We start from the raw sequence: 26,150 nt of genomic DNA on the forward strand, positions 1-26,150 counted from the left end.
TCATCTTCCATTTCCATAATATTGTCCTCAAGTACATCATGCTTGTATATACCCTCTATATACTCCTTCCACTGTTCTGCTTTCCCTTCTTTGCTTAGAACTGGGTTTCCATCTGAGATCTTGATATTCATACAAGTGGTTCTTTTTTCTCCAAAGGTCTCTTTAATTTACCTGTAGGCAGTATCTATCTTACCCCTAGTGAGATAAGCCTCTATAATGCTGTGAAATTCTCCTTCAACATTTTTGCGCAATGCTCCATTAGCATTACACCAACTTGGACGTGATTATTCATTGGCCCACATAGCAATCTTTTTGTGTCCAACATTATTTTTGATCTTATGTGTGTGCCACACATTAGGTCCTCCATTATAATATTTTACAAGTACTTGTATTTTGTAACCAGTATCATAGTTTCGGTATTTTTATTACTTTTTTCATTCTGAAGTCTGTAAATTTGCAATTTAAGTTATCCACCATTTCTCCTTCTCAGATTCGGCAAACCTTGTACAGTCACCTGTGATGTCTTCCAGGTGGATGCGAAACGGTGTAGGTAAAAGATTGCATCGCTTTGAGATCCTTCTCTCTCTCGTCCTATTATCCTCTGTTAGGTCTCGACTGACTACGACTCTAGTGTTTTGCTTAAGTTATAACTCCTCAAGGAATTGCTGTAATAATCTTTGTTGTAAAAATGAAAAAAGAATCCCTTCCGCTCTCTGCCAGTAAAATGGCAAATGTGGGAAAGTCCTGATTTTTGCAACAATCACTGGAATGTAAATAGGTTATTAGGTTACGGTGTGATCCACTCCTTACATAATCTGTCACTTCAGCTGACATTATTGAAGCTAATTCTGCAGTGGACCAGCTATGCAGTGCCATTAAACCGTGCAGTGAGCCTTCTTGTCCTGTTGCAGTTGTAGTGGGTGTTGAAAGAGAGCCCTGTTCTATTTAAGCTATCGAAATGACGCAATCGGGTTTGTGTTAACTCTTCTCTGTTATAACTACGATGTTTCCATTTCACATCTACATTTATAATGGCAGGTGACATATGTGATTCGTAAGTTGTAGCTTTCAATGCATAGAAATGTGCATATGTGATGCTTTGACATTCAGTAGTGAAGTGACCGCATGACAGTTCTCGGGTATGATCTTCAAATGTTCAGTTGTCTAAATTCTCGCCAGTGTCCTTTTTTCTCTGAGACTTCCGAGGCACCACCAACCCGCGGCACAAAAGTACGAGTGAGTCTCCCCAGTGCAGTTTCCGTCACATCTTTCCGATTTCCGGAGTTGGTAGGTTTTGCACCCCATGTGCACGTACATTAAGTCAAACTGTGCTCAGTGGTGCCCCACACTTAGACTACCTAAACTGAGCTTTCAGTTTCCACAAACATCTTTTGGTCGACCTAAGAGGATAAAAGTGTTGCATGTCGTTTTGTAAAAATCCATCTTACATCGCGCCACAGAATTTCGTTGTCCACCAGTCAACCGACAGTGATCAAAGTCTGCATTTAACACTGCTGACTCACTCGAGAAATTATGCTCGCAGAGTGTCGGGAAGAAATATTGATAGGAAGGGTGTGGGCACCGAGTTGTGAATCTGGTTATTTTTGGGTACATCCTTGTAGACAAGGGGACTGCAGCTGGGGTCTGGCTGGCACCCAACGACAGGGTGTGAGGTTCCCGTAACTCCTGCATTCCCGTAATATGCTTTCACGAATCTGTAGTTTTGAACAATTTTAAATGAGTGATGTCGCAAGTTCAGTACTGTTGCAGGTGCCACCGTAAGAACGTAACTGGCAAGCACAGTTAGTTGGCGTGAAAAGTGGCAGGCGCTGTATGCACTTGCGAGTGTTGCGTGTTCTGCAGTCATTGTTGCCCTTCGATATATCTGAAATTAAATGTTGACTTGTGTAGCACCAGTTAATAACTACTTCATCGAAGTTTAGTGGCATATAGGGACTGAAGTTTATTGCAGAGCAGAAAGGACCATGAGTAGACGTCAGTTGTTAACTTAGGAGTGTACTTCAGAGTTTTAAAAAGTAGGAACCTGCACCCTATAGGAAGCATTAATTAATCCCTCCCACATGGTGCATGCAGCAGACAAATGCAGTATTGTAACTTCACAATTGAGTTCTCTGTAGCAGTATTATCATTGACTACCGCTAGTTCGTATACACTGTTATGCATCCAACCAATTACAGTTATAGTGTCTGTATCACTTGATATCAACTGCCTTTCTCTGTGATCTGCCAATGGTCTACAACTGAACACCGTCACAGTAACGTTTTAATAATTATTTGAATGCACAGGGTGTATTCCTTTGAAAGAACAGACACCACACAGATCCAGCAGCTGTGAAACACTATATGCAAATCGAAGCGGGATCATTGCAATCAGCTGCAGTGCGGCGTTAAGTGGAATCAGCAGCTACGAACGAAAATGTGTACCGGACTGGGATTCGAACCCGGGATCTCCTGCTTACTAGGCAGGTGCGTTAACCACTGCGGCATTTGGGACGCAGCGGTATCGCAACTGCACGGACTGTCTCGGTACGCCTCACAGCTGACCCACACTACCGTCGAGTGGTACCTATTCGCACTTCGTGTCCGTTATACAGGGACTGCGGATAGGTGGTGTTTGTGGGAATGTGAATCGGGCACGAGGCATGCCGAGATAGAACGGGCACTGTGCATTCAAATAATTGATAAGCCTGGCTGGGCAACGGATCCAATTCCTTCAGTGCGAATGCACAAATATGTCTGACATCCTGTGGGATCTCTAAAAAGCGAACAGGAGTATAATGGACAGGCACTGTGGATATGTGGCGCTCGGCCGTGAGGTGTACCGAGATAGTTCGTGCAGTTGTGATAACACTGTGTTTCCGATGGCGCAGTGGTTACTGCACCTGCCTAGTAAGCGCGAGTTCCTGGGTTCGAATTCCGGTCCGGCACACATTTTCATTCATCGCTGCTGATTCTGCTTATTGTCCCACTGCAGCTCATATTAGTGATCCCATTTCAATTTACATGTACTTTCTTATAAGTCTCTGTTAAGTCACCTATATGGCATTGACCTCAAATTCTATTGATATTCTGCAGTACTTTAGCTGTTCACTCGTGAAAGACAGCCCTATTGTGATGGGCTACATCTGAAGATTTACTGGGTTCTTGTGTTTATATATAGTGAAAAAAGAGGGAGACATGCATTAGCAGGAATTAAGTCGAGGACGGTGTCAGGATGTGAGGATGTTTTGGTGGGCAAGTTGCCATCCCTGGAGAATGGGGAAACTAAATTTGAATTGGGGGACTTGAGTAGTGCATGTGACGCAGTGGTGGCAGGCACCAAAGTTCCTCAAGTCGTACTGCAGAATGTTCTCGGTGGGTGGCTGCCAGGCATGCCTAGTCGGGCAGTTGTTTCGTGCTCATTCGTATGCTCAGCCAGTGTAGTGGTGGTCGTGCCTATACAGGGCGTTACAAAAAGGTACGGCCAAACTTTCACGAAACATTCCTCACACACAAATAAAAAAAAAGATGTTATGTGGACATATGTCCGGAAACGCTTAATTTCCATGTTAGAGCTCATTTTAGTTTCGTCAGTATGTTCTTCCACCTATGCTCAATGGAGCATGTTATCACGATTTCATACGGGATACTCTACCTGTGCTGCTAGAACATGTGCCTTTACAAGTACTGCACAACATGTGGTTCATGCACGATAGAGCTCCTAAACATTTCAGTCGAAGTGTTCGTACGCTTGTCAACAAAAGATTCGGTGACCGACGGATTGGTAGAGGCGGACCAATTCCGTGGCCTCCACGTTCCCCTGACCTCAACCCTCTTGACTTTCATTTATGGGGGCATTTGAAAGCTCTTGTCTACGCAACTCCGGTACCAAATGTAGAGACTCTTCGTGCTCGTATTGTGGACGGCTGTGATACAATGCGCCATTCTCCAGGGCTGCATCAGCGCATCAGGGATTCCGTGCGACGGAGGGTGGATGCACGTATCCTCGCTAACGGTGGACATTTTGAACATTTCCTGTAACAGTGTGTTTGAAGTCATGCTGGTACGTTCTGTTGCTGTGTGTTTCCAATCCATGGTTAATGAGATTTGAAGAGAAGTAATAAAATGAGCTCTAACATGGAAAGTAAGCTTTTCTGGACACTCGTTGACATAACATATTTTCTTTCTTTGTGTGTGAGGAATGTTTCCTGAAAGTTTGGCCGTACCTTTTTGTAACACCCTGTATAAAGTGTTGTGCAGTGAACAGAGCATGCGTGGTTTGACGTGTCCTCTGCCCGTGCAATTGTAGGATTTAGTAGTGTCGAGGCTCGAGTAGGTGGTAGTGGGAGGGCGAGTGGGCCAAGTTTTATAGTGAGGACGATTGCACGGGTAGGAACCTTGTGGTTGGGCTAATGGTTTGGGAATGTGATAGGGTTTGCCCAGGCTAGGGTTTGCCCAGGCTGTTATCTATGATGGCAGGCAACAGTGCATGGTGTAGGGAGGATGTTGGAGAGACAGTATCCCATTTCAGGCTGAACTTTAGGTATGGGTTACTGCTTTCTTAGCACCACTCACAGATTAGACCTTAGACCTGTTACGACTGACGCTTTTCTGTTTACGAGGAGTGATCTGTGATCGTGGGGCGTGCAATCGACATGTCACTGAGCCCTCCAGCTGTTACTGCCAGTAGACGAATCCTCACGCTGCCGTCCTTAAATACTTGAGCAGCTTCTTATTCGGCCTGACAAGGCCATTTCACACCTCCCTAGCTCAGAAAATATCTGAACCCGAGTCCTTTCACACCAAAGGCAACGACGCAAACAAATTGGCTGCGGAGGTGATACTTATAAAGCACGGCCATCAATTAACAGCTGATGATGTTTATACTTACAAGGGAACCTTCCCATCGCAGCCCCCTCAGAGTTAGTTATAATTTGGCACAGTGGATAGGCCTTGAAAAACTGAACACAGATCAATCGAGAAGACAGGAAGAAGTTGTGTGGAACTACGAAAAAAAATAAGCAAAATATACAAACTGAGTAGTCTGTGGGCAAGATAGGCAACATCAAGGATGATGTGAGCACAAGAGTGCCGTGGTTCCGTGGTTAGTGTGGGCAGCTCTGGAGCCAGAGGTCCTTGGTTCAAGTCTTCCCTCGAGCGAAAGTTTACTTTCTTTATTTTTGCAAAGTTATGATCTGTCCATTCGTTTATTGACGTCTCTGTTCACTGTAATAAGTTTAGTGTCTGTGTTTTGCGACCACACCACAAAACCGTGTGATTAGTAGACGAAAGGACGTGCCTCTCCAATGGGAACTGAAAGTATTTGATTGCAACTTCATAGGTCAACCGATTCCTCCACAGGAAAACACATCTGATATATTCTATACGACACTGATGACGACATGTGCGTCACATGACAGGAATATGTCGTCGGCCCACATAACTTGCACACTTGGCGAATGGGTAAAAGGATTCTTGTACCTTGCCCGATTTAGGTTTTCTTGTAGATGTGATAATAACTCCCAAAAAAGTGATGAAAACATAAGAGTGTGTCAGATAAACTGCAACAAATGAATGCAACAGTTTCACAGTTGCACAGTTTTCTCTGTGTTCTGCCAAAACATATGTTTTTAATGTTTTCAAATTTTTTCCGTGTGTAGACTGTCAAATGCTGTATATGTCCAAGCAAATCTCAACAGTCCTGGAATTTTGGAGAGCGAAGTTGATTATGTGTGGGTGCCTGAACTCTGATAATTGTCGGAAAATAAAAAATTAAACTTTTCACTCGAGGGAAGACTTGAACCAAGGACCTCTAGTTCCGCAGATAAAGTAAGTAAACTTTTCACTCGAGGGAAGACTTGAACCGAGGACTTTTCGATTTGCAGCTGCTCACCCTAACCACGGGACCACGGCGCTCCTGAGCTCACATTATCCTAAATGTTGCCTATCTTGCGCATGGACTACTCAGTTTGTATATTTTGTTTATTTTTTCATAGTTCCACACACTTCAGTTTTTCAAGGCCTATCTGCTGTGCTAACTTATAACCAAATCTGAGGGGGGTGCGATGGGGAGGTTCCCTTGTTAGTTATATGCAGTCTGCATCCTTGAAGTAATTACTTAAGGGTGCCACAGCATTTGACATTTAAGTCCGTATACGTCACAGGGTACAACACACGACACGCGAGCACTTGTCGGACTGCTACCTGCGGTGCCGACGCACTTTTGCGGGCTGACTGCGCTTGTCAGTGGCACCGTTAAAATGGTGTCCGCAACAGTGCCTAACTTTCAATACTGTTCATTTTCAATTTTCGAAAACTACGGGTACACAAAATCGTATTACGGCAGTGCGGGAATTACGAGAACGTCACAGGGGCCGGCCGCGCCTCCCGTTTTGCCGCACACGCACGCTCTCGCTCTCGCCCTCACTCGAATTGCCGCGTTTTGCTGTGCCACCACCACCGCAGCCGCTGACTGTCTCTTCTGCCGAGAAGCTGACGGGAGCAGCCAGGAGCGGAGTGTCGGCGCCGGTGCCGCTGCCGGAGTCGGCCTGCCAGCAGAGCTCCGTCGGGCAGCCGCACCAAAACCAGCACCGACAGCACCACCAGTCGTACCAACACCAGCCGCCGCCGCCACTGCCGCGGCCCGCCTCCTGCGCCACTTCCGTCAAAGTGGAGCCCGGCTCCAGTGCGGCCTCTGTCGCAGCTTCCGTGCTCAACAGGGTGAGTCCGGTTTAGTATCGGCAAGTGCCTGTCTACGGCTCCTCCGCCATGTTGAGATGTTTATGTTTTCCCACCTCCGCATTGCAAATGTTTTGCGTGAAATGCCCAGTCGGTGCACTGTTGTTTTCACGTCATTTCTACCGACATTGAGAGTTGTTTACCGTATTTACTCGAATCTAAGCCGCACTTTTTTTCCGGTTTTTGTAATCCAAAAAACCGCCTGCGGCTTAGAATCGAGTACAAAGTAAGCGGAAGTTCTGTAAAATGTCGGTAGGTGCCGCCACAACTAACTTTTGCCGTCAAATATATGTAGCGCAACACAGGCATGCTTTGCAGGCATAAAGATAAATACTGGCGCAAAAACCTCTGCGTCAGTAAATAGATTAAAAAAAAAAAGGTGAAAGACCAGCTTTTTTCTCCACCCTGAGTTTCGACCACTGCATTTTCATACATATCCAACGAAGTAAATACAAATTCTGTATTGTTCATCTTCGAATGTAGCAGCCTTTCAATGTACTACGAAAATCTGACTGGCAAGACTGTTTGGGATGTATGTCAATATGGTCAACTCTATGTTCTGAATTTTTTCCTACCTGTGACAAGAGATGGTTACTAATAGGAACTTTTATGAATTGTGAATCCCTTGCAGTATTCTCTTCACCATAGGAATAATACAAATATAAACATTTTGCCAATGTATTCTTTCGTGTTTGCTGCAATCCCATTTAAATCCTGTCTGCCTAATAAACTACAAAACTAGACTGAGACAGCAGAAAACGCGGAAGAATATACATATCGTGTCATGTTTATATTCGTAGTATTCTTATGCCGAATAGTGATACAGTCAGGAATGAAGCATGACAACTGACTAGATTTTTAAATCTAAGATGACTCTAATTTCTGTGCAGAATGTAATGTACTAAAGAGGCGCCTGCAAAGATTTTCAAACGGAGAAAAATTTTCACTAAACTCATGCATTTTCAGCTTAGAGTGACGTAAACACCTGTAACAAAGAGAACGGCACTTATCACATCAAAGAAAAATAAGCAATCAATTCAAACCAGACGAAGCACGTGAAAAAGGAAGGGTACCCGTATAAATACGGACGGAGCGCCTGACGCATAGCAGTAGCTACCTGGTAAAGCTTAACTGCTAAGCTTAAGACTCAAACCAAACTACTGTAGCTGTATCGTCATTCATTCGACCTAAATTGTGTCTCATATTACAATGGACCAACTTTGTTTCGATTTGGAGGTGCGGCCTAAAACTTTTCTCTACCCTTGAATTTCGAGTCTCAAATTTCAGGTGTGGCTTAGATTCGGGAAATTTTTTTTCCCTTGATTTCGAGTCTCATTTTTCAGGTGCGGCATAGATTGGAATAAATACGGTAGTTTTTGGGGTTTTGTAAAATTCCCGGATTCGTCTCGTCACTGTGCAGCCTGTGAAAAGGATTGCGGGAGACTCCCAAATAAATTTCAAAGTACAGTGCAGTTTTAACACCAATATATTTCCAGGACTCTGGTGTCTGAGCCTAGTGAACTGTACCGGTTACGTCACGTTTACCAAAAGTTGCCATCAAACGACACAGAGTTCACAACAATCGACAAAAGAGTGAACCTACAATACATTTGCTCGCAACCCTAGCCAAAAAACGAGTGCTCCGAGGCGCCTGGGTGACCTGTATTTATACTTTTGTTAACAATTACATACAATGAAAATTACAATTTTATCTAAAATCACAATTAAAAGTTAAACCGAATATGGGATACACATTGCTAAAAATTTCCAGTCTCAGTGCTGAACAAGGTGAACCTATTTTCAACTTAGTTACGAGTTAATATAACATTTTCTGACTAATTATGTTACAGGTAACAATTACATTTCTAAATTTGTTTATAACAAATCAACTAGTGCCTGAATTTTAGTGCTAACATATATCGGAGATTCAATTGACGTGCTTTATTTATATGTTCTATTTAATTTGCTGTAGTAATTTTATGATGATAGGTTTACTGGTACATCCTGACCATGTGCTACATTTCTTTCTATTAGTTACAATATTAATTTCACATTTATATTGTGTTTCTCACATAAGATCAGTGTTAATCAGCAAAGCATCGTTTTCGAATTCTATGTATACTGAAATAGTAGTTATTTGTGTATGTAATTTGGAAGCATCTTTAATGCTCTCCGAGAGGTTCTGATGGGTAGCAATGAGATACAATAATATTTCAGCCTGTCTACAGTTCCTTTCAGTGCACAGTGAGCACATTGTTTAAAGTCACTACCTACACCCTGCTGCTACACGTTGTACCAGAACGAATATGACCACAGATCTGTGTGTGAAACGGCATACGATGGTCACAATTGCACCTACAGAAGTTGAAACATTCAATCGTATGTGTGCTTTCGACTTGGGATAACATCTGTTGCTGTGCACTTTGTGGCACCTGCGACGTGCTGACGAAGTGATTTCGAGAAGAAAGGAGGTCAAATATGGCAACTTACCAGGTGTTACCGGTATGAAATGAGCGTTAAGATACAAATGAGTCTCGGTCGGGCACACAGTTTTAATCTGCCAGGAAGTTTCATATCAGCGCACACTCCGCTGCAGAGTGAAATTCTCATTCTGGAAACATCCCCCAGGCTGTGGCTAAGCCATGTCTCCGCTATATCCTTTCTTTCAGGAGTGCTAGTTCTGCAGGGTTCGCAGGAGAGTTTCTGTTAAGTTTGGAAGGTAGGAGACGAGATACTGGCGGAAGTAAAGCTATGAGGACAGGTCGTGAGTAGTGCTTGAGTAGCTCAGTTGGTAGAGCACTTGCTCGCGATAGACAAAAGTCCCGAGTTCGAGTCTCGGCCTGGCACACAGTTTTAATCTGCCAGGAAGTTTGATATCAGCGCACACTCCGCTGCAGAGTGAAAATCTCATTCTGGATTTCCACGATTCTTTCCCTCGGGTCGAACAGACTTGAGACCATTCGTGGCAGCCTTGTCTGTTCACGTCCAGTATCCCTTGTTACTCCTACTTTGTACAGGTACCACACACTTTAGCAGTATTCTAAAATGGAACACACGAATGATTTATAAGCTTCAAACTGACTGCATTTCCCTAGTATCATACCAGTGAACCGAAGTGAGCCAACTGCTTTAACTATGACTGGCCCGAGGGATTGTTCCATTTCACATGCTTACAAAAGTGTTACATGCAAGTATTTGTAAGAGTTGACTGATTACTATTGTGATTCACTGATACTGTAGTTCCAGGTTACCACTTTTCTACATTCTGTGGCATGCGCAATTTTAAATTTATGTACACTTAATGCAAGTTGTCAGTCTTTGTGCCGAGTTGAAATCTTAATGTGATCTTACTCGATACCTGTAGAGCTTTTTTCAGGAATAATTCACTACGGCGAGTGTAACGCGTGTCCGCATTCTGTGCAGGGCGCGTCAGACGGCTCACAGAAATGCTGCCGCACATCGGGCGAGGAGGAGACGGAAGCAGAGGACAGCGGCTCGGGGTCCGGGCTGCGGGGGCGGGGGCAGTCGAGTTCCTCCTACACCTACTCCTTCCTGCGCTCCGACGGCGACAGCTGTCGCGATGCGGACGGGGCCGCCACGGGGGCAGAGGTATGCAACTGACGTGATGGAAATTGATGAGCCAAAACATCGTGACCTCTTGCCTAATAGTCGTCAGTCCATCTTTGGAATGTAATGCGGCAGCGATTTTGTGTGCCACGGATTCGACAAATACTTTTCCAGAGGCGGCGCCATTTGTGCCATTAGGAAAGACTAGGGAGCCGCATAGGGTGGCAGAGGGCGGAAATATGTGGTGTTTCAAAAAGAATGACCTGATTTCACAACTCCATATTTATCTATAAAAACATGCTACAAACACGGGATGACTAGCAAAATACTCACAAAATATTAAAGTTTTAGCTATGCAAATACAAATGCTCTGTGTCGACTAGCTGCAGCACGATTGACACTTAGATGATAGCCACATTCGTCATAGACTTTATATAATGGAGCTGCTTTTACAGAAGTTATGGCAGCTGTTATTTTGATCTTCAGTACTTCTATGTCGTCCTCACAAGAAGAAAATTGCACCGGGTCATGTCTGGAAGTCTTGGGGGCCGAGAATGCAGAGCAGTGTCTCGGGGTCCCACGCACTCTATCCGGCGTTGAGGCAGAGTGTCATTGGGAAGCTGATGTGCAATGTTGGGCAATGTGGTGGAGTTCCAGCCTGTCGGAAAATGAAGTCACCAGAGTCCTCCTGTAGTTGTGGATAATTCTAATTATGCAGCATTTGAAGGTAGCTCATTCCAGTCACAGCTTTTTCCTGAAAAAAGAAGAGATCATAATCTTACCTGTGCACAAGTATCTTGCCTTCGAATTGGCAATACCAGTGACAAATGGTTTTGGGTGCAAGCAGATCAGTGCCAAACACCGACAAAAAGCACACTGGCTGGTAATAGTCACTGATTCACTCTTTGCAAACATACAAAACACCTTCTGTTGACTGCATGCCATCTTACGTCTGACTGACGCAAACTGAGAAGATACATTGACTTACATCTAACAGCAATTGAATGAACTCTAGGCCATGCCCATTCAAACAGCACACATTTCCTTGCTGGTGCGTTCCATATTTCGTAACTATTGCCATCCAAAATCAGGTCTTTTTTTTTTTTTTAAATCCCTGTATTTAATTTCAAATCAAACAGTGAAAAAAATGAGCCACTAATTCATTTATTTTGGGAAATTCCAAAAATTGAGGACAAAAAGTAAGAAACTGAGGACAGGACAAAGCATGAAAATTGACTGTCCCCAGAAAATGATGATGTCTGGTCACCTTAATTCAATGATTAAAAGTGTAATAGGAAATTGGTATTGTCATGCCGTTGGTGATGGTGGAGAGGAGGGGGGTCATATCGGGGTGACCAATGGTGGTAAACAAAGAGGGAGAGTCATTTTTCAATTCTTGCCTAGGGCCGCAAAATACGTAGCGATGACCCCGTCCGGAGATACGTGCCACCAGATGTCTGCATAGAGATCACAGATCTCCCGTAAATTGTGAGTGAGTGGTTTATGTCTCCCTTTCATTGTTTTTGTAAAATGTTAAAAGCTGGCCCCCATAGCTTTGTATTTGCAGTTTGGATTAGATTTGTTCTCGTTGCAATGCACAACATCCCCAACATCTTTCTGTTATCTTCAATTCTGCATCCGTTGATGTCAAAATTTCTTTCAGCTCATGCAGCTCCTTCAGTAGATAGCTTCAACAGCCTGCAAAACTAATACATACATTTTTCAAATAATTTTTTTTCACATTTTCTGTGACTTTTTGATCACTTGGTGTGGTCCCCCTGTTCTGCATGGTGCTCATCTTTTCAAAATGACAGCACTGCTACAGTACAGCTTGCACTTTGGTGTGTGACTAATGTTTTACATTATTGACAATTCTGTGAAAGTGTTTATTCTGAATGTTGTAGTTGTAGTTGTAGTGAAGATGTCTTCAAGATAGCTGTACTTTGACTGAAGCAAATATGTACAGAATAAAAACTGAAAATTTCATTTTATAAAGTGATAATTATGGCCTTTTGAGGTAAATACCCAGTAAAGCCAAAATATTAATTAGCAGTGAAGTTATTGAACAGCTTTGTCAGCGGCAAAATGCGTGCTTGGAAACTGAAACATTTCAAGATCAAATCCCACAATGGAAATTTTCAATCTGCCCTTAATCGAGTGTTCTCCTCTTAATGATGTGAGGAGCCACCAATAACAAAAGTGGTTCAGAGATCACATTAGACTGTAGGTCCTTTTTCTCCAGTTGAATAACTGGATTAGGTTAGGGACACACAAATTGGTAAAGTAGCATCCAAGTTAAAGGTAGCAGTTATTATTTTTGAACAGGTATCACATTCTAAATACCTCGACTGCAACACGACTTATGCTTATCGTAATAGTACAGATGAAAAACTGCTCAAATTTCAAGCATTGTGTGGAACAATAAACAGAAACAGGCACAGTTTCCAAACCACAGTCTTATGTTGACAATGTAGGGATACCATTACTGTTGTATGAAAGTGAGAGGTAGATTAATTAAAGGAAAGATGGCAGCAGAATACAAGCAGGAGAGATGAGATTCTTGAGGAGAGTGAAGGGCAGCACAAGAAGATATTTCATTAAAAAATGAAGATGTTTTAAATGAGTTGTAATGTACATGCTATTAATGAGGAAGCAATTGAATATAGAGATATGACGATAGGATGAGTGATGAAACACTACACAAGAAAGTGTTAGACTGGAACCTGAAAGGAAGGAGAGACAGAGGTCAGACGAGGAAATGACGGACATATACTTTGTGAAAATGAAACTGGCTGATGTCTAATCCCACACGTAAAATGATGATGATGATGTGTTTGTAAAGCACATGTATTTTATCCCAAATGGTTGAGAGGATAAGCAAATTTTCAGCTATTACTCATTAGTGATTGCTTTTCCCCTGTGTAACCTCAACCATAACTTGCAATTTTGCTCCTTTTGAACAGGTGTCAAAATGGTTAAGGACACAGTTTTTTGACTACAAAAATATGTATTTAATACTCTTGGATTTGTTATGTGTTTCAGTTGTGTAAGACTCATTCATACTGAGTCCCATCTGACACCTCTGCAACTTTACTTGCATTGAAAAAGTGGACAAATATTGACAGTTTAGGTAAAAATATAGGCCTGTTACTGGTAGCAGTGCATGGGATGCTATTAAGACTTAAGTCTGTGGGCAGATGTTGATTCATACGTGAAGGGGAAAAGGAATGGAACAGTTTACGAAAAGAGCTCTTAAATCCCTGGCCTCAGACTAGACAGTGTTTCAGGAAAATACTAGAACTAGTCATGGCAGCGGCCTTGGCACATTGTATACACAAATTCCCGTCAGATCACTGAAGTTAAGCACTCACGGGCATGGACGGAATTTGGATGGGTGACCATCCGGGCTTTCATGCCACTGTTGCTATTTTCTGGGGTGCACTCAGCCTCGTGATGCCAGTTGAGGAGCTACTGGACTAAATAATAGCAGCTCCGGTCAAAGAAAGCCATCGTAACAACCGGAAGTGTCATAATGAGGGATTACAGCAAATTTAGTGATCAATAATCATATATCAATATATCTAAAAATGTATATTGCCACTGAAGCGGAAAAGCTTTATTGCAATTTAATGTTTATTATTGATATTATTGTGAGAGGCAATACTAATTGTGTTGTTTTCCTCATCGCAGGACATGCTTTGGGAGAGAATGGATAATGGTTCGTCTGAGGGAACATCGAAGCGGAGACCTATCCTGAAGGTATGTGCAGTTAGTCTTTTGCTATAGGGACTGTTAAGGCAGTGTCTTGTAACAGCACCAACTTTAATTTTATTCTCTGTGATTTGCTAATAAAAGCAAATGTATCTATAAATTTCACCTTGAAACACAAAGATAACTGTTTGGAATAACGAAATGTCCTTAGAGTGCTTTGGCTCTTACAGTATCTGCATTTGCGTTTTTGTGGGGTTTCTTGTATTGGTGCGGCAATGTAAAATAGCTGCAGATGCTACAGAATACAAACATTATCAACCAATAAACCAAACATCTTCGGCTTGTTGAAATAGACTGTCCGATCGAAAGCATCTCGACACCCGTATGTAATGTGGATTTAACCACTAGAAGTCACGAGATGTGGTCCTGCCAGTATAAAAGTACTTTGTTCTCAGTAGAGAAATTATAATAGTAGATTGGGTCAGTCAGTAGAGCGCAGGGACTCCAAATGTGTGTTAGTCTTTGGATGTCACCTGAGTAAGAAATTAATCATAGACATTTTAACCCTTCTAAAGTTGTCCAAGTAGACTCTCGGTGAGGTGATTGTGACGTGGAAACATGGAGGAACAACCACAGATAAACTGAGACCAGGTAAACCCCATGTACTGATGGACCTGATTGTCGAGCATTGCAGAGGACGGTTGTAAAAAATCAAAAACTTTTGTAGTCTGGGCAGCCACTTCCACAGTGTATCATGTTGAGAAGTGAAATGGCTTCAGCTGTAAAATCCTTTTACTCTTAGGCACTACCAGTTTCACAGCACTTACAGCTGAAAATCTGTATATTGAGTGGTAAAACTATCATGCAGAAAACTAATTAATTCCGAATATGAGACAAATCACACTATACAGTGCGGCAATCCATCGTAAGGGTTTGGCTTTGGTCGACGCCTCGATAAAGTGCCATCGTGTGTGGTGCCAATAGTGAAGTACAAAGGAGGTGGTGTTACAAGGTGGGGGTGTTTTTTGTGGTTAGGTGCATTCACCATATTGCGCTTAAGAAAAAGTGGAAGGCTACGAAGAGATTTTGCAGAGTGTTGTCCTGCATACAGTAGAGGAACAGTAGAGTTGATGAATGTTAGCATAGGCATGACGACGCACACTGTCTTAAGGGGCTCCGGAACGCCCTATACTTGCAATGTTAAAATAACGCTTATAAATTACATCTTTCCTCACAAAGTATTTGAGGTAGGAAGTTGAACTTTTTACAGATTATTTATTGGAATATGGGCTACAACTTAACACAGGGATTTTACAAAATTTTAGTTCAGTTATTAAAGATGATTTTTTTCATTTGTAATGTAAATTCACAACATTTTTTGCAATTTTTTATTTATATATTAAAAAATATACAGTTTTTTGGAAAAAGGCTGTGTTAAATTATGCAGAAGGTACTGTGTAACATTTACTGAACGTTTGAAACAAATACGTTTGGAAGATCCTTAAAAAACATGTAATTAGTATGAGAAAATAAAAGTTTTGGGAATCGAGCGACAAAGATTGGATTAACTTTTTAGTGCATTCCAGGTCCATAGGATGGATTATCTTCATCCTCTGCAAACTCCTCCTCCAGCTTCCTCTTGTTCCTCCTCCTGTTTACTCTTCCTTGTATTTCTAGACTCTTCACAGCCCTGTCTGCAGCCCGAAGGCGTTCCTTGTCTAAGGCAAGCATCGCTCGTTGTTGTGTTCGTAGATTTTGCTACCATTTTCTTCAGTTGCAGTTACTGCAACACTGTTCCAAAAGGTGGTCATGTATGAACACTTATCACATTTCAGTTGTATTTCACTAGCAAGTCCTACGTGCTTTATGATGGAGAGTTCCAGACCAACTTCACTACAATGAATACATCTTACACAGTTTGAAAAAATTCCTTTGAAAACCGGCATATCAAATATTTCATTCACATCCGATTCGCCCATAAAACATTCATAGTTTTCACTCATTGAACCAAGCTTCTTCTGTGAAGTATTTTCTTTCCCACTTTCACTGCTATGGGCAGGTGTACTTGAGAGGTTAGGTTCACTCACTTGGTTATCGTCTTTATTGTTTACAGTAATAACACATACCTTTGGCTTTCCAACATTTCTCCTTTTCTTAAAAGCCTTCAAAGGATTTCTAATAACTTTACTTTTACTCATTATTATACTTCAACAAAACAGAGACTCAAGAAACAGAATTAATTACGAATATTTTCAAGATAACGACAGAGTAAATAAACATGAAACAATCGACAATCACACCAGCGATATATATTGAACCATCACAGGTTAGCCACAACACATACTTTAACTCACATCACTAAAATGTACCTGATGAACACGGACGTTAATAATAACACCATTTGACAGCAGTTTAACAGCGCCACAGTGGGTCATGCCCATGTAGAACACATTTCAAAAAAAAAATTTTTAAAAATAGTTGTAGTCTTCGGAATTGAATAAATTATATATCTATTAAAAGGTAATAGTCTGCAGATTCAGAAAACGCAAAAAAGTAAAAATTGAACTTTTCATGATTTTGAGCCTTTCCGGAACCCCTTAAAGCAGCATATGTGGGGCAGCGGTTTGTGTACGATGACATTCCAAAAAATGGACTGTCCTGTCCAGAGTGCCAATCCCGTGGAACAGTTACTTAATTTTTTTCAGTGTAGCATACTTTATATGGAGACTTTTTGCTTTCAGAATGCTTGACAATGACTGCGTGTCAAAATTGCAGTCACAGTAAATAACATTTTTAACAGCCAAATGCTGAATGACTTAATTCAAAAAGGATTGAGATAAGTTAGGATTTTGACTTTGCTCCGGCCGCAGTGTCTGACGTCACTACCTTTTCTGACGTCAGGTGTCGAGAAAGCGTGGGCTGCCATTCTTCCACTGACAAACAGACACCTCATTGAAAGCTCAGAGTTCAAACTATCCTAGTGGTGAAGGGTGGACGCATGCCCAATAACTCTCTGTCTACTTCTGATCAGAGAGTGTACAATGTTTTTAAATTGAGTTACATTCATCATATATTCAAATGATATCAACAGAAACTGGTTGGGAATCTCAAACATGCAGTGTAATGAATGTGTTGTGACAAATGAAAATTTGTATCATACTGCCACTCGGGCCCAGGGATCCCCTACTTATCAAATGCAGCTGCCCCAATCATTTTTTTTATATGTACACAAATGGCTCTGTATTCCCACAAGTTTTATAATTACACTACATAAAAGAAATAATATGTAGTTGGCTAAAGAAACTATAATACAGTAACTATAAGTTCTTTCTTGTGGTCTATTTTCTGTAGTTTAGCACGAGAATTTCCACAAGATCATAGAACTTTTTACCTGCCAGTTATTTTTAGAAAATTGGCACACTTTCCATTGTGTTTTTTGGTCTTAGGTTACTGACTGGCCCTCTTTATTTTTCTTCACACTTGTTGTTGTTGTTGTTGTTGTTGTTGTTGTGGTCTTCAGTCCTGAGACTGGTTTGATGCAGCTCTCCATGCTACTCTATCCTGTGCAAGCTTCTTCATCTCTCAGTACTTACTGCAACCTACATCCTTCTGAATCTGCTTAGTGTATTCATCTCTCGGTCTCCCTCTATGATTTTTACCCTCCACGCTGCCCTCCAATACTAAATCGCTGATCCCTTGATGCCTCAGAACATGTCCTACCAGCCGGTCCCTTCTTCTAGTCAAGTTGTGCCACAAACTCCTCCCCAATTCTATTCAGTACCTCCTCATTAGTTACGTGATCTACCCATCTAATCTTCAGCATTCTTCTGTAGCACCACATTTCAAAAGCTTCTATTCCCTTCTTGTCCAAACTATTTATCGTCCACGTTTCACTTCCATACATGGCTACACTCCATACAAATACTTTCAGAAACGACTTCCTGACACAGAAATCAATGCTCTATGTTAACAAATTTCTATTCTTCAGAAACGCTTTCCTTGCCATTGCCAGTCTACATTTTATATCCTCTCTACTTCGACCGTCATCAATCATTTTGCTCCCCAAATAACAAAACTCCTTTACTACTTTAAGTGTCTCATTTCCTAATTAATTCCATCAGCATCACCCGACTTAATTCGACTACAGTCCATTATCCTCATTTTGCTTTTGTTGATGTTCATCTCATACCCTCCTTTCAAGACACTGTCCATTCCGTTTAACTGCTCTTCCAAGTCCTTTGCTGTCTCTGACAAAATTACAATGTCATCGGCAAACCTCAAAGTTTTTATTTCTTTTCTGTGGTTTTTAATTCCTACTACAAATTTTTCTTTTGTCTCCTTTACTGATTGCTCAATATACAGATTGAATAGCATCGGGGAGAGTCTACAACCCTGTCTCACTCCCTTCACAACCACTGCTTCCCTTTCATGTCCGTCGACTCTTATAACTGCCATCTGGTTTCTGTACAAATTGTAAATAACCTTTCGCTCCCTTTATTTTACCCCTGCCACCTTCAGAATTTGAAATAGAGTATTACAGTCAACATTGTCGAAAGCTTTCTCTAAGTCTACAAATGCTAGAAACATAGGTTTGCCTTTCCTTAATCTAGCTTCTAAAATAAGTCATAGGGTTAGTATTGCCTCACATGTTCCCATTTTTCTCCGGAATCCAAACTGATCTTCCCCGAGGTCGGCTTCTATCAGTTTTTCCATTCGTCTGCAAAGAATTCGCGTTAGTATTTTGCAGATGTGACTTATTAAACTGATAGTTCGGTAAATTTCACATCTGTCAATGCCTGCTTTCTTTGGGATTGGAATTATTATTTTCTTCTTGAAGTCTGAGGGGTATTTCGCCTGTATCATACATTTTTCTCACCAGATGGTAGAATTTTGTCAGGACTGGCTCTCCCAAGGCTGTCAGTAGTTCTAATGGAATGTTGTCTACTCTCGGGGCCTTGTTTCGTCGTAGGTGTTTCAGTGCTCTGTCAAACTCTTCATGCAGTATCATATCTCCCATTTCATCTTCATCTTCATACTCTTCCATTTCCATAATATTGTCCTCAAGTACATTGGCCCTTTATAGACACTCTATATACTCCTTCCTCCTTTCTGCTTTCCCTTCTTTGCTTAGAACTGGGATTCCATCTGAGCTCTTGATATTCATGCAAGTGGTTCTCTTTTCTCCAAAGGTCTCTTTAATTTTCCTGTAGGCAGTATCTATCTTAACCCTAGTGAGATAAGCCTCTACATCCTTACATTTGTCCTCTAGCCATGCCTGCTTAGCCATTTTGCACTTCCTGTCGATGTCATTTTTCAGATGTTTGTATTCCTTTTTGCCTCCTTCATTTACTGCATTTTTTTATTTTCTCCTTTCGTCAATTAAATTCAATATTTCTTCTGTCACCCAAGGATTTCTACTAGCCCTTGTCTTTTTACGTAATTGATCCTCTGCTGCCTTCACTACTTCATCCCTGAGAGCTACCCATTCTTCTTCTACTGTATTTCTTTCCCCCATTCCTGTCAATTGTTCCCTTATGCTCTCACTGAAACTCTGTACAACCTCTGGGTTCCCATCTTCTTAAATTCCCACCTTTATGCAGTTTCTTCAGTTTTAATCTACAGTTCATAACCAATAGATTGTGGTCAGAGTCCACATCTGCCCCTGGAAATGTCTTACAATTTAAAACCTGGTTCCTAAATCTCTGTTTTACCATTATATAATCTATCTGAAACCTGTCAGTATCTCCAGGCGTCTTCACCCTTATAGTATTTGAAAGTCATTGCCTAGTCGTCAATTTCCTAGAGCAGTACTTTGTAATTTCACAACATTGTGTCCCTGACAGGGCTCTAAGTCACTGTATTGCTAGCAACACTTCCAGTAGCTTTGCTGCATTGGACATTTCCTTCTGCTTACAGGATCCACCGTGGCTGGAGAACGTGGAGGTGACCCCGGACCTGATGTTCAGGTACCAGGTGTCTGAACGCGAGTTGAATGCTGTGCTGAAGGATGACCTGCAGAAGTTGCGGGCTATCTCACAGGTGAGGACACGTTCCGTACGTAATACGTAATCTTATGTGCACCACTAAATGAGTGCTTTCGCACTATTGGAGTTCACATAGGTTACTTAAAGTGTCATTTGTATTCTAATCTGAGAATGTCTAGCTATGTCAGGGAAGTCATTGTCCTGTGTAGGCTGTTTTTATTTTTGAAATAATACTTTGTTTCATGATTTTTTGCTGTTAGCTACTTTTGCCCCCGTTACCTGGTAATGAAACTGATGACGAAAGTTACAGCAGCTTCAAGAATAGAAAAATAAAGCCAGACATAAATATAAAAATTTTTTACACACCTCTGGCGCAGTAAAAAAACTGTGGTCACGTATCTTATTTACGACACATTAGTATGGAGGAACACTCTGTAACGGTATCTGTGATAAAGGTTGCTTAAGAATGTGCACCATTATTTATGTTTATATGGAGGCCCTGCATAGCAGTGTCTCATTAGAATCATGCTTAGCCCTGGGAAGACTTGTACTCTGCTCCTTTCAGACGTGCCAACTCTCCCAATTTAAGCAGGAGGCTCCCAATTTTTCCTTCTTCCTCCCGATCTCCCAACAGTGAAGACCGATCTCCCGATTTTCAGAGCAGTTTCAATACTTTCCTTACTATTTGAAAATCCTGCGCCTTCGATATGTTGGTGGATGAGAAGGTATGGCTGGTACTTGTCTATGTTACCTTGGAAGATTGGTGTGGTGGCTGTTGGGAGTGGCAGTAGGCGTAGCTCGCGCTTCGTATCTACGAGGAAGTAAGGAACTTATCGTTGGCAGCATTCAGAGACAAATGAATATCTTTCGAATAGTGCCAATTTCCTCCACATCTCGTAGCACCAGCGCAATCGTAAATCAAATCAAAAGGATGATTATGATCTGATGATAGAGAAATTCTACATTTGCTTTGGTGACCACTTTGAAGCCTGAGGAAAAGTCTATATTCTTTAAGTCTGTAAGAAAATGTTTCTTATCATCATGTGATTACATGATACACAAATTTCCATTCAAAGATGAAGTTTTAACGCATGCAGAAGTTGCAAATATTTCTATAATTGGCAAAGCATCATTTTCCAGCCTTAGGTTTTTCATAAACAGATTTCCTAATATTATGATTATCGAAAGTGAACACTTAGATACAGAAGTTGATATTCTTCACTCTCAGTTCTGTAACTTTCAGCTGGAAGAAACCAACTTGGCAGCAGAGAGAATTGATGTTCAGTGGGCGTTGGTAGGGCAGAAGAAATCAGCTGATGGGGTTCTTCAGTATGATAAACTTGCAGAGGTGATGCTGGCTATTTTGTCAATTCCACATAGTAATGCGGAATGTGAAAGAATTTTTAGCACAGTTACAAAGACCAAAACTCAGTTCAGGTCCATGCTTTCAGAAACGTCTTTGGAGAAATTTTTGATTTTAAAATCAGTTCAAAATGGCAAGTGCTTTGAGCAGAAATTTAGTTCAGAGTTTTTGAAGAAGTCTAAGTCAGCTACGGATGTGCTGAATAAGAAACTACCGTAATCAGACAAATTCAGACTGATAAAGTATTCAGATTATTTGCTAAGCCTAACATGTACATCCTGTATAAAATTGATTTAAATTTGGGAAATATGTGTTGCGGATATGGGATGCCGTGCAAATATGGGTTGCATTATGAAACGAAAATGTGTGATCATTTAACAGTGATTTATTCATGCAAAAACTGTGCTAATGTCAAAACAGAAATCTACGTTAATTTGTTTCCTCGGATCGTAATTTCGAACTGTAGTTCTCTCGAGAGTGCTTCGTTTCGATGTGTGTGAATCCAAAGAAACCTGCAGAGCTCATCATTCATATTGTTCAGCATGTTGAGTGATAAATTATACAGTCCGAAGGCGCAGGTACGTCCATTATTTAGTATTTACATGTAAATAATGAACCAAATGTAATTGAATTATTGCAACTTTAATCGTCAGAGATGTGTTGTAATTCACAATAGTACACTGCTAAAATTCTCCTGATTTTTCACTTTTGAAAGTTGGCATGTCTGTCCTTTGCAGCTATTACCACTGAAAGGAAAAAAATATCTACTCCAATTACAAAATGACATCAGCAACCTTACACATTGATTGTCTCATATTTGTTTCGTTGGGAGTACAGATCACAATTACTTCGTAACTTGGAGCAGATACAGTATAAATTAAATATAACATCCTTATTGAAGGCTCAATGAGAAGTAAGCAGCATTTCAGTTTAGAGCTTCCTTTGTTCATTGCTGTTTGTATTTTTTGAGAGCGTGTCTGCTCCTTGGCAGTCAAGACATCGCTAAACCGCGACGTCGCCACATAGAAGGCCCTGCCCACAGGAAGTGGAGATGTTTACCCGCCATTGTGCCTTGCTGATTACCTGAATTGCATACCTCTCTGTTCAACTGTGCACAAACATGAAACAGAACGACCACACACAGTACATGATTTGCCACTTCTTCCCTATCTAATACCACTTTACCATTTTGCCACTATCATCTTTCCTTGTCATAAATAGGGAACGGGGAACGTCGTTTGCCTAAATCGCATGTAACATAACACAGGCACAACTGGCGTGTACATCACTAGTGAAAACAGTTCACTTTAGAAACCATAATAATATGAATTACATTTGGTATTACTGTAAAATGATGTTATAACTTATACTTACGCGAATTCCATCTGTAAAATGAGAAAATGCAACCCTTATGCAGGTGTTTGTTGCCATGCCATCATCAGCCACATTATGTGCGTTGGTTAACATATAAAATAAAACTGTACATGACAAGTCAGCATCTAAAAATAAGTGAGTCGATTCATCTGCATCTCTGTCCACACCTATACTCCAAAAGCCACCTTATTGTCTGTGGCGGGGGACACTTCATTACCACTATCATTTTGTCAGTGAATGACATAAAATCATTAAAAGGCTCCGTGATCATCATTGCACTAGATAACATAGTACTCCACTAACAGCGATCAACACAGAGTGTCCTGTTATTTACCACTGTCACTTCTCCCCTTGTGTTGTTCCAGTTGTGAATGGTGCACGGTAGAATGATTATCTGTCAGCCTTTGTTTGAGCTCGAATCACTCAAAGCTTACATCTAAATATTTCCAGGAAATATGTGTAGGAGGAAGCAGCATGATGTTGGCTATTCCCTGAATTTTAAATGTGAATTACTCCGTGATGCACAATCCCGTTCTTTTAGCATCTGTTATTATAGTTTGCTGGACATCGATGGATCTGTGCAGCTACTTAAGTAAGATATAGCACATATATTTATGATGTGAGTCAATTGGCAGCCTCTGCAGAAAGTGTCAGTCCTTTTGCTAGCACTCCTGCATTTCACTAAAATTTTCTAGAGTTGCAACTTCTTTATACATAGTGAGACACATAAGACGTAACACCACCCGTTATTTTATGAATGATTCATAATATTGAAATGGAGTTCTCAGCAAATGGGCATGTAGAGTGATAAGAAACTTTGTTTGCTTGTTTAATACATCACAGTATTTGTCTTTTAAAGAGTTACCCAACGCTATTAAAATGTATAATTTAATTTAAGAAACCATATTTGCCAGCTGATATAAGAGTATTAAACATGTAACAAAATCACATGCCTTTCAGTCTGCTATAATCTGCTGAAAACATAATTTCGATATATTGAACCATTCATGAAATAAAAGTAGTGGCAGACACTCATTTTCTATGCATCAGCTTCATCTGTGAACAGCCTCATAGGTTTTTCAATGTTTTTTTCTAGGTCATGTATGTATATTGTGGAACATTATCAATTGAAACTTCTGTGGATTACATTTGCAAGTCCTATAGATAAAGTCAATTACCAATTTTCAAGAAAAAAAAGCAAAGGTAATCTTTATGAGGAGTGTTCTTTACTGAGTATTTGTTACAATGGTTGTAAGAGACAAAACTGTATGTCGAAGTGAGGTTTGACCACAGATCCCTACAGTTTACTACCGAGGAATACTGCAGTGTGATACAGGAACTTTACCAGATAGGACTGATGGAGACCATTGGGGAAAGAAATGCAAAGAAGGCAATCCCATTTCATATTATCACTAAATAAGTGTGTGTATGTCATGGATATGATAAGTAATTCGGGTGGCAATCATTAAAGGAAAGGCTTTTTCATTGCTTTGAGATTTTTTCGTGTAATTTCAACCACCACTTTCTCTGCAGAAGGGCAAAGTATTTTTCTGACTCGTACTTACATTGGGGGAAATGACCATTGTGATAAAATAAGAGAAATGAGAGCTCACAGTGAAAGAATTAAGTCACCATTTTCTGTGTGTAGTATTTGACATTTTAGTGGCAGAAAAATAGTGTTAAAGTGATACTATGCACCAACTGCCAAACACTTGAGTGTGAACTGCAGAGTAATCGTGTAGGTGTAGATACGGAAGCAAGAAGTCAAAATAATTTGGAAACCTGGAATACTCGTTATGCCGGTAAAACTAAGCCATCGTATACAAGCGAGGAAGAGACTGGAGCATATATATTCCTGAATGAGATTTTCACTCTGCAGCAGAGTGTGCGCTTATATGAAACTTCCTGGCAGATTAAAACTGTGTGCCGGACCGAGACTCGAACTCGGGACTTTCTTTCAGGAGTGCTAGTTCTGCAAGGTTCGCAGGAGAGCTTCTGTAAAGTTTGGAAGGTAGGAGACGAGGTACTGGCAGAAGTAAAGCTGTGAGGACGGGGTGTGAGTCGTGCTCGGGTAGCTCAGTCGGTAGAGCACTTGCCCGCGAAAGGCAAAGGTCCCGAGTTCGAGTCTCGGTCTGGCACACAGTTTTAATCTGTCAGGAAGTTTCATATATATTCCTGCAACTCTGCCGTGAAGAAATAGTGGAAGTGTAAGGCACCGACAGAGACAGATAGCTACAGTGTCTGTGTCACGTTTTGTTGCAGCCGATGCTGGTGAACGAGCAGCTGGGCCAGCTGTACCTGGACATGGCGCGCGCCGGCGGCAAGGAGCTGGGCTTCGAGGAGGGCGAGCTCACTTCCAGCAGCTCGGGGTCTGGCAACGACAGTGCCGGGGCGGAAGCCGGTGCCACGATCCACAGGGTGCGTATCATTACTATGAGTCTTGTGTCACCACCACCATGAGCCCTTTGCCGTCCTCATCATCATCATCACAACAGATCACATGCCTTCATTACCACAAGTCACACAACATCAGCACAAGACATGTGTCATCATCATCGCCATCAGCCAGTAGTCATCACCAGTGGAAAAATGCTCCTTTTGGATCACAAAAAGGTGAATAAGCTCCTGTTTATTAAGAGACTGACTGAAAACAGGGGTACCAGCTGTCTCATTCTACCTTCCTCAGCACCTTTAAAAATTTTCCCAAAAATTTTGGCACGTGAATATACTTCCACTCTACCACAAACTCCCCTAATTATAATTCGCTCACACCCACATGTCCGTCCACTCCCACTTGTCCATTCTCACCCACTTATTCAGCCCAGTCATTACCTCTTTGTGTGTGTCACTGTCTCCTATGTCACAGCCACAGCTCCCTTCATTCTGCCCTACTATTACAGTCTGCTCTCACTATCACTGTCTCGCTCTTGCTCCTCTTACTGCTACTATCTCATTTCTTCCTTCTCGCTGCTGCTGTCTCTTCTCACTTTTCCACATTGTTGTTCACATATACTCTGTCTCTCATTATCACTGGCTCCCACCCACTTTCGCGTTCTCTTCCTCTCTATTCCTCTCCGTGCTGGCACTGTCTCCTTCACTTTTTTCCTAACACTGTTCTGTCTCTGTCAACTATGCTCTGCTGCCACTGTGTCTCTCTCTTTCTCCCACACTGCAATTATCTCCTTCACTCTTTCTCTACCACGGCCAGTGTCTACTGTCGTCCAGTATTTATTACTTTTCTGCCTCTTTTCCATTGCCACTGTCTGCTTCTGTCTCAGCACAAATATGTTGGCATGCTAAAATTTGGCACAATGAGGCAACTGGTACCCCACTTTTCAGTCAGTCTTTTGAAGAGGAGCATATTTGCCTTTTTCTGCTGGTTCCCTTCTTTTCCCTGCCACAGCAGGCACGTCA

At 41.5% G+C, this 26,150-nt stretch overlaps 1 protein-coding gene across 1 annotated transcript in view; it reads left to right on the forward strand.

The window, feature by feature from the left end:
* LOC126426626 (period circadian protein) overlaps positions 1 to 26,150 on the forward strand; it is a 195,944-nt gene that overhangs the window by 164,527 nt on the left and 5,267 nt on the right. The window contains exons 19-23 of the mRNA XM_050088515.1: positions 6,465 to 6,719; positions 10,161 to 10,346; positions 13,995 to 14,063; positions 19,932 to 20,054; positions 24,999 to 25,154. Coding sequence (XP_049944472.1) covers positions 6,465 to 6,719; positions 10,161 to 10,346; positions 13,995 to 14,063; positions 19,932 to 20,054; positions 24,999 to 25,154 — 789 coding nt within the window. The remainder of the gene's footprint in view (positions 1 to 6,464; positions 6,720 to 10,160; positions 10,347 to 13,994; positions 14,064 to 19,931; positions 20,055 to 24,998; positions 25,155 to 26,150) is intronic.

Source organism: Schistocerca serialis, chromosome 11, assembly GCF_023864345.2.
Source record: "Schistocerca serialis cubense isolate TAMUIC-IGC-003099 chromosome 11, iqSchSeri2.2, whole genome shotgun sequence".
Lineage (NCBI taxonomy): Eukaryota > Metazoa > Arthropoda > Insecta > Orthoptera > Acrididae > Schistocerca > Schistocerca serialis.